Here is a 12,045-nt window from a genome sequence, read left to right on the forward strand (position 1 = left end):
ACATTTCTCTTCTTACCTGACATGTTCAATTGCAAGTGCTGTTTGGTCAAACTCGCCAGAATCATCAAATACCACCCAGAGTTCTTGAAGAGGCAACCGATTTTCTTTCAGTTCCAACAGTTCTTTCATACATTCCAAAGTAAAGGTACTAACTCGAGATTCACAAAGGTAAGGGTGACTAAGCTTCACTTCTGCTTTCAGAGACGAAAAATCCACATTCGTGACCTGAAATTAATGACAATCTGATAAGACAGCATTTTTATCAAGTGTACAAGTACCACAAAACTAGGAAAGACAGCTAAATGCACTAGATGATAGAGTAAGGATCTCAAAACATCAGTCTAGAACAATGGATCAAATATAAGATACTATTTAATAGGAATAAAATACAAAGTCAAATACTTTTTAAAAAAACCTCCCAAATGAAAGATGGAAAAGGCACAACTGGATAACAGTTCATGAGAAAAAGTTCTTGAGGTTTATTTTCAATGGACTACAAACTCAAAACTAAACTCAAATCAGCTAAAGAAGCTAATGCAACCTCATGCTGCATTAAAAAACATAAGGATGTGGCAGTCCCACTGTATCCCACGTCAGTCCACAACTGGAATACTACATTTAGTTCTGCAGGCCACATTTTAGGATCTACAGTGACAACTGAAGAACATCTAGAAAAGGGTAACCAGGATGCCAATGGAACCAGTGACCATAACATACGAAAAACAAACAAAGGTGCTACAGATGTTTAACCTAAAAATAAAAAAAAAAGATTTGGGGGAACAGAAATAGCTGTCTTCGGAGACTTGAAGGGTTATCATGTGAAAGAAAAATTACCACTGTTCTGCCTGATCCCAGGAGGTAGGGGTGTGGTGGCACGTAAGGAGGCTAGAGGATCACTTGTAAGGGATGGCATCAAGATTCCAGTTCAGTTATGGGTTAGTATAGATGGCCTCCAACATCTCTTCCAACATAATCTATAAAATTCTTTGGAAGAGTACGTAGTTAGGTTTTCTGTTTCATTTTAAGATGTAAAAAATTATTGAAAATTTAATAACTCAAAAATGAAAAATACTTAGAGTTCAAGACTTCAAAAACCATATAAACTTTAACATGTATAAAGGAGTTAACTCCTTATTGATCCCCTTTCTCTCTCCCATCTATTGTAAAGCTGACTATCCCCCACACCTTGATGCACTCCCTCACCTCTGCCTCTCACAATCTCCTTTCCTCCAAAAAGTTAGCAAAAGCACCAGCTTCTATGTGAAGCATTTCCTGATCCCCATCTGCTAAAGCCCCTACCCCTCCCAAAAAAATGTCTTGTACTTATTTTTATATACAGTGCAAATACTTATACACACACAGCACTACCCACCCAACCCCACCCCCAAAAAAATGTTCCTTGGAGACATGAAATGTTTCATTTCCATCTTTGTATTCTCAGCAGCCAGTACAGATCCTGGCATGTGGATATGGAATGTTCTTATTAAATGATTGGTGACCTTCTGAAAATGCCTCAAACTATAGTCCCAAATAATCTTTGAAGCCTAACTTCATCTGCCTTCCTATCAAATACTGCCCATGGTTGAATTTTCATACAAATTATTTGATGACTTTTGTAGTTTAATATAGTATTTGGAGTTTTACTTCACATTGAGTAAGAACATTCAAGTGCAGCCTATTACCAACAATGAAATACATATCAGGAGCAGCATGAACAGTATCATCAAGGCCAAAAAGGAGATGTCAGTCATTCAGCAAGTGGGGGAGATAATAGCCCAAGAATTAAAGGTCACAGTATAATAGAGTTAGAGCCAGAAGGCACCTTAGCAGTCTTCCTTTTTCTACAGATGAGGCAAGAGAAGCTAAGTAACTTAGCCAAGGTCACACAGGAAATAAAATGGTAGAAGCAGAGTTAGAACCCAAGTCTTCCAGTTCCAAATCTATCACTTCTTCACTGTGCCACTGAGCAGCCAGTACAGTGGAAAAAAGAGGACTGGGATTTGGAATCAGAAGACCTGGCTTCAAGTCATGGCTCTGCCAACCACCTGGATGGTCTAGGGCAAGTTATTTTGAGTCTCCTGGCCTCAGCTGCCTCATCTGCAAAATGAGAGGCTTGTAGCAGGTGGGCTTTAAGGTCCATTACTGCTCTCATTCTATGATCCTATGATTTGCATGGCTACCCAAAAACTACCAGAAGAACCAGAATAAGGCCTCCAATGTGCTGAGTAGATCCACTGTGGAGGATTTACAGAAAGTCAAGGACAAGAATAAAAAGATGAGAAGGTATGGATAAGTATTTGATTTGTACCAATGAGTCTACCCACACCAACGAGAACAGTAATCCACTAAAGTATTAAAGGAAGACCACATCAAAATCATCTCTAAAATATATAGTCAGGCAAATGGTGACATAATTAATGCACTGCTTAAAGGACGTAGAACAGACCAAAGTTAGGCTAAGACTCTAAAGTTAAATCACAAATATCCGTATTTGGCTCTAAAAACAGAAGCATTTTCCTAAATTCAAAAATTTACTGTGAATATCATCACTTTTAATACTGCAGAATTTCAACAAAAAGAATATATTTAAGAATGTCACAGTTCTCTAGCCTGACAGTACTACACCATAATCAAAGAGTCTTTAAGATCCTTTAAGACTTGTGAAACTTTCAAATTTCATGGAAAGCAATCTCTTTAGTACCAAGTGGTAAAGGAAAAATTACATTGAGAGAATATGACAAAGTAATCATCATATGAGAAAAATTTTGTTAGTTTTTCTTTACCCTAAATACAATTCTTCAACTTACAGCTATTTTTCTGAATGATCTTCCTCTTAAAATCCTCATCTAAAGGACAGTTTTGAAAGTAGCAAGTGGAATTTATTGCATAGTTTCGGGTAGAATCCTCTTTTTTGTGTTTTACTGTATTGTAGAAATGTTCTTTGCGTGTTGAATTTCAGAACTTAAAAAAAAATCAGATTTTGAAAATAATTATATACCCTAATCTATCTAGAATCTTCTTCACTACATGGAAGGAAATGTTTCCAATAAAGCCCTATTTCAATGAATCATCACGGTATGGAGATAACTTCAAGTTTTTGAAAGTTATGCTATTAGGGCACAAGCTCCTAATGTTATATCAAGCTGGAACTGCTTCAAATATTGGCCTAGGAACAAACTATCATCTGAGTACCAGCACAGTTAAGAACAGATTAGTTCACCACCAGAGGATTAACCAATCACCAACTGACAATTTTTTTGGCCAAAGTAACCCATAAAATTCTCTATTACAATACTAAGGCAGCACCACACTGATGTAATCATGTATCTTTTAAGGTAAATAATTCACTGATTAATAATCTGAGTAGAATAGATACATCCACTTTAAAGTCAGTCTGTGCCAATGTCAGACAACAGAAGGTATCCTTGCTCTCATGTGAACTGAGGGAGAAAAAATAAAGCTGTCTTGATCAAATATGAAATTTTTTAAAAATACTTAACTCAAAGATTAAAAAATTATTCCAGAAAATACTCAAAGAACTATCCTAATAAAAATTTCTAAGTGTAAGCTTTATTCCAAATTAATAAAGAAATCCAGAGTTAAGATCAAAAATTCCTAAGCAACACCTGTGATTCACCATCCTGCACATAAGCACTGCAGTAAATAACTGTTTCTAAAGGAATTGTAGTATAGTGACTTGTATTCACACTTGGCAGTTTACCATTACAGTCTAGCAGGGGCTTTTGTGGTCCAGTTACCAAACACTGAGAAAATTCACAGCTGTAATTAGAGTGCAAATTTAATGGGAAAAACTCAGTCAGTTGAAAAATAAGATTGTTTTACTTTCTGCATTGGGGCACATTACCAAGAGATTAACCACAAAACTACAGATTTGTTAAGCAAAAAATGGGCTGTCTTGTATTGCCTATTTGGTTTGAGCTATTTAATGTGCTACAATTAAGATGCCAAAAAATTAATTAAAACTGCTGTTGACTTTATAACTAGACCTTCTTCTTAAATGAGTTCAGAATACCTATGCCTCATAGCTCTATAGCCAACTTCCCCTTATCAGGAGGACACTGAAACTTAAACTGTTGAGGTTCCTAAATAGCTTTCCTTCAGTTGCTTTTAAAATTTGCTTGAATGCTTTATCTACCATGGCAATTAGATGTGGAAAACATGCTATTTTCAATCAGCTCATAAACTTTAATTAAAAATAAGTACTTTGGCTATAACAATCTGAAGTAAAGTGCTTTTAGCTAGAGACAAATGTCTTAACAACTGAATTAAATTTACCTCAACCAGCACCTCGAACACATTAGTGCGCCAGATTGCCTGCCATCCAGATGGTTCAAGGACCTTCTCCAAGTACTCAGCTGTGAATTCCCTTACCTCTGAAGCCTTGCAGTCAGCTACAAACAAATTAAATACTTGAAATAAGAATTTATATTACAGAAAGCAGAAGGAAGCTACTGTCCACCCAAGCATCCAATGTGTGCCCTCCATTCTCAATACAACATTGCAGTCAGACTGATAAGACTGTTCTCAAATGCAATAACACATATTTCTTTGTAATAACTATTCTTTGAAGCAGTATAAATATTACCATTCCCATATTATAAATGAGGAAACTGAGATTTAGAGAATTTGTATTGCTTGCCCAAGGTCCCACGCCAATGAATGGCAGGGAAAGATTTCATTCCCTATCTCAGAAACAGGAACTCTATTTACACAGTAATTCCAACAGCAGATTCTAGGGTATAGCAGTGCAGTAAAAAGATGCCATATTCCCACCAAATGGCAAAGACACTGAAAATATAAGAAGCAAGAAAGCCCATTTTACATGCAAAGTGAATACTTACCTAGAATATAATCTTGATAGGCTCTGAATCGCTCATAGAACAAAAGCTGATTTGTTTGGAAAATGTCTGGAAAAGGTACATTCCCTTCTGGCACAAACCTTTGCAAAATGGTCCCTGGCTTATCATGACTGCCATAATCACTGAATGTATCTTCATCTTGCAATAAGTCTAAAGGAATAAAAAGAAGAACATTCAACTTCCTAAACACTTCCAATGTTTTTCAATTATACAAAAATTAAAGCACTTACTCACTAGAACAACAGAGAAACACAAATGAGCACTGAGATATCACAGTTTATTTACCTCTCCCCTTGTCAGATGGGACTACAGTTTATCCAAGCAAGCCTGGAAATATATCAAATTAAAAGTTCTACTTTAAAATCCTAAGAGTTTTTTGCAAGTTTAGATTTTCACATCAAAGGATGCTTTCCTGGCCTTCCTCCAAAAAATACACCTCTAATTCTTTACCATGATTTAGTACTTTTCATTTACTCAACATTTTATAGTCATATGGTATTTCCCTCATAACAATACTATAAATTTGCTGGGGAATAGGGAAAAGGGTGATTTATGACTCTTCTTCTCTAAAGACTGGCACTGTTAGAGAACTGGGACTCTTTTTTTAATACAACTTCAAGTTCATAGTGCTTATTCAATATACAGTGACAAAACAACCTTTAATAGAGAAAGGTTTACTTTCATCTTATGTAGGCTGTGGGACTTCTCCTCACTGGAGACCTTAGCACTTCAAAAAAGAACTGTCCAAAAAATCCTCTACAAGCTAGTCCTCAATGATAAGAATATGATTAACCATAATTATGTCAAACATTTACTATCTGTAGTAATTTCTGTAGTTTACCTCTGTTTCTACTCTTAATGAGTTGAGTAGCAATGCAGGATTTATCTTTCCATGCTCACTTTCCAATTTTACCTCTCTCCCAAACAGTATTCTATACAATAACAAATCGTGTTATAACAAGATCCAATTAGTAACATAGGCCAATGTATAGGGGCAGCTCGGTAGCACAGTGGAAAGAGCCTGGAGTCAGGAAGACTCATCTTCCTGAGTTCTGCTCTGACCTCAGACACTTACAAGTATGACCTTAGAAAAGTCACTTAACCCTCTTCACCTCAGTTTCCTCGTCTGTAAAATGAACTGGAGAAGGAAATGGCAAACCACTACAGCATCTTTGTCAAAATCCCAAACGGAAAGCGTCAGACATGAATGAAAAGAACTGATCGTCATCAGTGTTTATGATAGCAATGGACAGATGGATTTAAGATTGACAGTTGTAGCATCACTGTTTCAGAGCTAGCTAATATCATATGTACTAAACATTGGTAGCACTCACTTCTCTTACCTCTCATTGCTCCTGCTTCCCTAGGATCTTTCTACTCCAAGTCTTAGGACTGCCCTGGTGGCCTGCCCTTAGCCCCACAGGATAACAATGGAGGCATAAAGGGAAATGGTGACCTACATTTCAGAAATGAAAATACTGACTGGGTTGAAACTAGAGAAACCCTACAGTGATGAAAATACCAATAACTCGCTTGTGTAGTCCTTTACATTTTACAAAGTACTTTCTTCATAAAAACTCTGTGTGCAAGGTAATAACTCAGATTTATATGGACCTTCAAAGCTTAAAAGGGCTGTTCTCGCCACAATCAATCAATATTTATTTACTGAGCACCTACTATGTGCCAGCCACTATGATAAATGCTTAGGATACAAAAAGAGGCCTTTAAATAGCTTACAATCTATTGGGGGAGACAACATTCAAATCAATATATACAGAGCAAGTTATAATCAGGATAAACAGGAAATAATTAACAAGAAGGAAGGCACTGGAATTAAGTGGGGGTGGGGAAGGCTTCCTGTAGAAAATGTATTTTATTTTTCCAGTTTACAAAGAAGGAAGCTGATATTTAATTCAACTTAAAAAACATTTATTAATGACTAGTAGGGGTGTAGTACTGAAGTAGGAGACACAATACCAATACAGAAAGAATACAACCCCACCCTCAAGGAACTTATTTTCTACATTGGAGGGGATACAATGTATTCAGAGATACATATCTTACAGGGTAAGATACTGTAAGAGCAAAGGAAAAGACAAGAGGTAAAATGAGTAGGAAAAAAAAATCTACTCTCAAACTCCTAAGTGACTTGCCTGTGATCAACAATTCAAGCCAGGTTCCAGATTAGAGCTGGAAAGGTCTGAATCCAGTCTGTTTACAAGACAGGTGAAGAAAATGATGCCCAAAGAAGGAGGTTTGTCCAAAGTCAGAGGCAAGCCTCTAAACTGAATCTTCTAAATGCAAGTCTACTGTTCTCTCATGAAACTAGGTCCTAGACCTTAACCTAGATCACCCTACGTTACATTACATATTACAGTATAACACATAATTACAGTATAATAATTTTATATTTTGTATTTCAAGGATTCATGAACCAGAATCAAACTCCTCCCCGCTTCATGACTTAGGAAACTAGAGTGGTGGGACCGGTCAGTGCTCACAGGTGATATCTGCCTGAACTTAGAGCCTTAAGTGGTTTAAGGTTTATTAGCAACCTCCCTCCTAGGTTGGCCATGAGGAGAAAATAAGGCAGTTTTTGAAAAGAGCTTTGCAAGCCTTGAAGCATCACGAAAATGCTGGCTGTTCTTATCGGCCATCAGCTATGGGTGGTCAAAGCCAGAATGCAAGCCTCCTACCAGTCTGACATCTTCGAGCATTGGCTAGGAGGAGCCGTATCCGTCACTCGCTAAGCTTGCACCTGCACTAAGGCACGACACTTCTGCTGCAGGTCACCGAACGGCAGACGTACGGCCCAAGCTCTGCCCTCCTCTCGGGCTGCACCGGCCCGAGCACTTCACAGGGTCCGGAAGGAACTCGGATCGTCCAGTCTGTCGGTCCCCTGAGCACTAACCAGCTCTACAGCGTCCCCGACACACGACCAAAGGGGACTCGCCACCTGTCGTTCCGACATAACTTTCCCTAACATCAAGCCTAAATCGGGCCCTACTTCTACCCTTCCCCAAAAGCTGACACTTGAGACTAGCGGGGCGGGGGCGGCCGCTGCCGCTGCCCCGGCCCCGGCCCCGGCCGCTGCCCCGGCCCCGGCCCCGGACGCTGCCCCTGCCCCGGCCCCAGGCTTCTTTCTCACAATAGGCCTCCCTGGTCGCTCTCTCCAGGCCGGGCCCTCCCTGCAGGAGGTCAGCCGCAGGCACCCGGTCCATCCCCATCCGTTACAGGCCGGGCCCAGAGAGGTCAAGTGAGCGCACCGAAGTCACACAGACAGGAGCGAATTACCCACGCGCTAGTGGCCTGGGCTGGGCCCTCCCTGCCCCGACGCCGCCAGGCTCCCTCCCGCCGGGCCTCCCCGGAGCCAGGACGCGCCAGGGGCGGACGACAGCCGCGGCCCCCGCCGGGTTCACTGCGGCCGCCCCGGGGACGAGGGGCATGCGTACCGTGCTTCACGTCCGCGGGCACCCCGGGAAAGCTGGGCTCCGGGCTCGGCTCCGCAGCGCCGAAGCCCTCAGCCGTCATCCACCCTTCAGCCATTTCAAATTTCCGCGGGCTGCACCCTGGGACGCCGTGACGTAAGCCCACCGGTGGTTGGAGGGTCGCCCGAAGCGCAGAGACCCAATCAGACGGAGGCTTACTTAACGTTCGAGCTTCAGGCAGGCCCGAGCCGGGCCGCGTCTCGGCAGAGCCAGACCCCGCTATGTCTCCCCCTGCTGGCGGGGAGGCGGGGCTGCAGCCTCCAGGGCGCTGCAGCGTCAGTTTCCATCTGCCTGCAGTCGTGGGGTTTTACATTGAAATCTGCAAGTGAGGTGAGACTCCCTCTCATCCAACCCTTTGATCTTTTAGCAGATTAAAACAGTTCCTGCTCTCTAGGAGGATACAACGTGTACTCGGAGAAGTAAAAACAAGCTCTGTACAGAGTAATAGGAGGCCACGCGATTCCCCAGTTAGGAATTGCCATTTCCCCTCTCCGTGCTTTTGCCCAGGCTCCCCCTTCCACCTGGAAGTCATTCTCTCCTCACCTGTGTCCCAAGGACTCCCCACCTTCCTTCAAGGCTCAGCTCAAAGGCTGCCTTCTACTTGAAATCTTTCCTCGTTCTTCCAGCTGCTAGTGACTCCCTCTCCTCATCCTCCCCATAATATTGATATTTTAATATTTTTAAAATATTATTAAAACATTAATAACATTTTATTACTGAACCAATATTTGAATCCAGGTTTCCTGGACGCCACGATCAGTATCCTATCCACTATCCTAAGTTCTTAAGACTTTCATCACTTTCTGTCTTCCATGCAGCTGAATCCTCCCAAATCTTATAAGAGTCTTTCACCCCCCAAATATTAGAAGGTGAGCTTCTTAAAAGGGAGGACTGTCTCACAGTGCTTGGCACTTGGTCAGAACTTAATAAATGCTTTTGCAAATGCTCTCCACCTCCAGACAGAGAACTGATGACATCTGAGTGCAGACTGAAGCATACTTTTTTCCACTTTATTTTTCCTCCCTTTTTTTTTTTAACAACATGGCTAATATGAAAATATGCTTGGCGTGACTTCATATGTATAATGAGTGTCACGTTGCCTTCTCCTGGGTGGGGGAGGAATGGAAGAAATGAGAATTTGGAACTCAATTTTGTTAAAATGATGTTTAAAATTTAGTTATTTTAAAATGCTTTTTCATTAATTCAGTCAATATGGATAAGGATTAGATACCTTTAAGGGAAACACTCTAGAACAGTGTTCCACGATGAGAAGAGAGGGAAACTCCTGTTGGGTCTGGAACCTGGATGAAAGAACAGGCAAGGAACTTTAAAAAAAAATAAAAAGAAGGGGAGATTAACTTGGTAAAGATACAGGCAAAATTGAGAAGTAAGCATGGAAAGAGAAATCCTGAGCTACCAAGAGTGGAAACAAAGAGGCAACCTGGGGGCTGGAATCAGAGTAGGGATACAGAGAGGGGAAGACATAGGACTGTACTGTCATGGTGACCCCAAACCTAGGAATCCTATCAGAATCCTTATGTGTACTGAGCTTCAACAGACTCCAAAGGGGTAGCACGGCTGGTCACTGAAAACCTTCAACAAAGATTGATTGACAACTTCCTCACTCCACTTGCCCAAACAATGAGGGGGAGTTTCCCAACTACCACCCCACACTTCATAAATTCCCCAAGAGATTCCTTCTCACCTTCAACCACCTCTAAAGATGATGGTATTATATTCACAAAAAGATGGGCATTAGAGAATGATTCTACAGTTTGATTTCCTCTTAAAATTTTCATGGCTTTCATGTCTTAATTAACTGCTTTTAATATTAGACTGGTATCTCTTGTACTAAATAGAGACTTTGAGCCATGATTCATATAACTGATTACTCAAAACAGGAAAAGTCACAAGGGGCCCCAGAGTCAGAGTTCCTTGAGACTTCAGGGGCCCACTTGTTAAATAAATGTAACATCTGTTTCCCTAAGAGAAACAGATATTGTGAATGTCTTTCAAACAAGTCTAGGGAAAGAGAAAAAAATTCTGGGTATCCAAGGAGAAAGAGAATGCCAATGGAATAAAGGAGAGAACTACAAAACAGAGAGCTTGGGCACTGAAAAGAAATTTTTATGACTCACACATCAATCTAGTCAGATCATTCTTCTGCTTAAAAGTTTTCAGTAGCTCTCTCTTGCCCACAGAATAAAGCTCCAACTCCTAGCTAGCATTCAAGGCCCACCACAGCCTGGCACCACCCTGCATACCCAGGTGTCAGTCATGGTTTTCATTCTTTTCTGTGCATTGTACCTTGCATCTACACTGAACCCTCTATCCCATTAATGTGGACTGTATTCTCTTATCTCCAAGCTTTTGATCCAATTATTCCCTACTTCTGGAAAATTTTCTTTTCTCTTCTTTGTTTGGTGAATTTCAAACTTAATCTTAAAAGCACAATTCAAAAGCCGCCGCCTCCAGGAAGCCTTCCTTTATACATCCTGATAGCAGTGACCTTCCCCTCTGCCCCCAAACTTCACATAACACTGTTTTTCAATTCCCTAATGCATTTCAAAAGATAATATAGAAAACCCACATGTAGCAAGATCCCACGTGTCACATAGGTCTACATGTAGTGAGGGCTGTCCTTATGTGGCTTAAAAGGAGGCAGAACAGACATCTCTAACCTCTTCTCTTCCCCACCCTTCTTCACAGGAGACTAATTCCTGCCAGGAGGGGAAACAGGGAGTTTAGGTCAGAGGCCACTTGACTTTCCTCAGAGAGAGGAGGTATCATTCCCTTAACTATTGTTAGTTTACAGAATATAATCCAGTTTGATCTAATGTTGATCGCTGTATCTCATTATTGGGGGAAGGGAGACCCCAAGCTCTTCAGCCAAGGCTTGGTCTCTTTCCTACCTAATTCCAGCTTCACAATGAGCAACTGTCAAAGAAAATCCATTTATCCAAATCAGTAGCAAAACAGAAATCAAAGAAAGTATACAAAAGAGAGTATTTACCAGACAATACAGAGTAAAAGAACTCTCCCAGTGGGAGCAAGTTAACTCAGCTCAACCAAAAGAGTGTCCTAGACCTCACCCAAGGGGAAACTGCTCATAGTCTCTAGTGTAGTGACCTGAGGATATAGACATGATGGAGCCTGTCTGCTTCTCTCATTTATTCCCAGACTCTTTTCCTTCAACAATCTAAGTGGGGTTGGCCTTTTCCATCTTCCTTATAGGTGCTAGAAGCCAGAAATGGCCTAAACCATTAGAAGCTTGAAGAGGTTAGAAGAATAATGAAGGCTGGAACTCTCCAACTCTCACCAGCTCTGCTTCATCCCTCACATGGAAAGGGCATTCTCTACCAGTAAGGAGAAAGTCTCATACTTGTAGGCTTTGGGACAGGGATTACAATGATGTCTCATATTAATAGTTAAGTATCTATAAGTTCCACGAGGGCAGGAACTGTATCACTTGCTTTTATATCTCCCCCGTTGCTTAAAACAGCGCTCTGAACCCTGTAAAACCAATATAAATGTGGAAGGCAGGAAAGAAGGGAGGAAGGTAAGAAGGAAAAGAAAGGCAAGGCAAGGCAGGGCAGGGCAGGGCAAGGCAGGGCAGGGCAGGGCAGGGCAAGGCAAGGCAAGGTAAGGCAAGGCAAGGAGTGAGTTCACCAATTTTC

At 41.1% G+C, this 12,045-nt stretch overlaps 1 protein-coding gene across 2 annotated transcripts in view; it reads right to left on the bottom strand.

The window, feature by feature from the left end:
• The window catches only part of SHCBP1 (SHC binding and spindle associated 1), a 35,095-nt gene extending 26,548 nt beyond the window's left edge, over positions 1-8,547 (bottom strand). The window contains exons 1-4 of one of the 2 annotated variants that reach the window (XM_072632120.1): positions 8,333-8,547; positions 4,863-5,030; positions 4,297-4,412; positions 17-225 (exon numbers count right to left, since the gene is read on the bottom strand). In XM_072632120.1, the coding sequence (XP_072488221.1) occupies positions 17-225; positions 4,297-4,412; positions 4,863-5,030; positions 8,333-8,426 (587 nt within the window). In that variant the 5' untranslated portion in view covers positions 8,427-8,547. The remainder of the gene's footprint in view (positions 1-16; positions 226-4,296; positions 4,413-4,862; positions 5,031-8,332) is intronic. The other variant, XM_072632119.1, reaches the window with a different exon arrangement.
• Between the last annotated feature and the right edge of the window lie 3,498 nt (positions 8,548-12,045).

The sequence above is a fragment of the Notamacropus eugenii genome, chromosome 1 (genome assembly GCF_028372415.1).
Source record: "Notamacropus eugenii isolate mMacEug1 chromosome 1, mMacEug1.pri_v2, whole genome shotgun sequence".
In the NCBI taxonomy this organism is placed as follows: Eukaryota; Metazoa; Chordata; class Mammalia; order Diprotodontia; family Macropodidae; genus Notamacropus; species Notamacropus eugenii.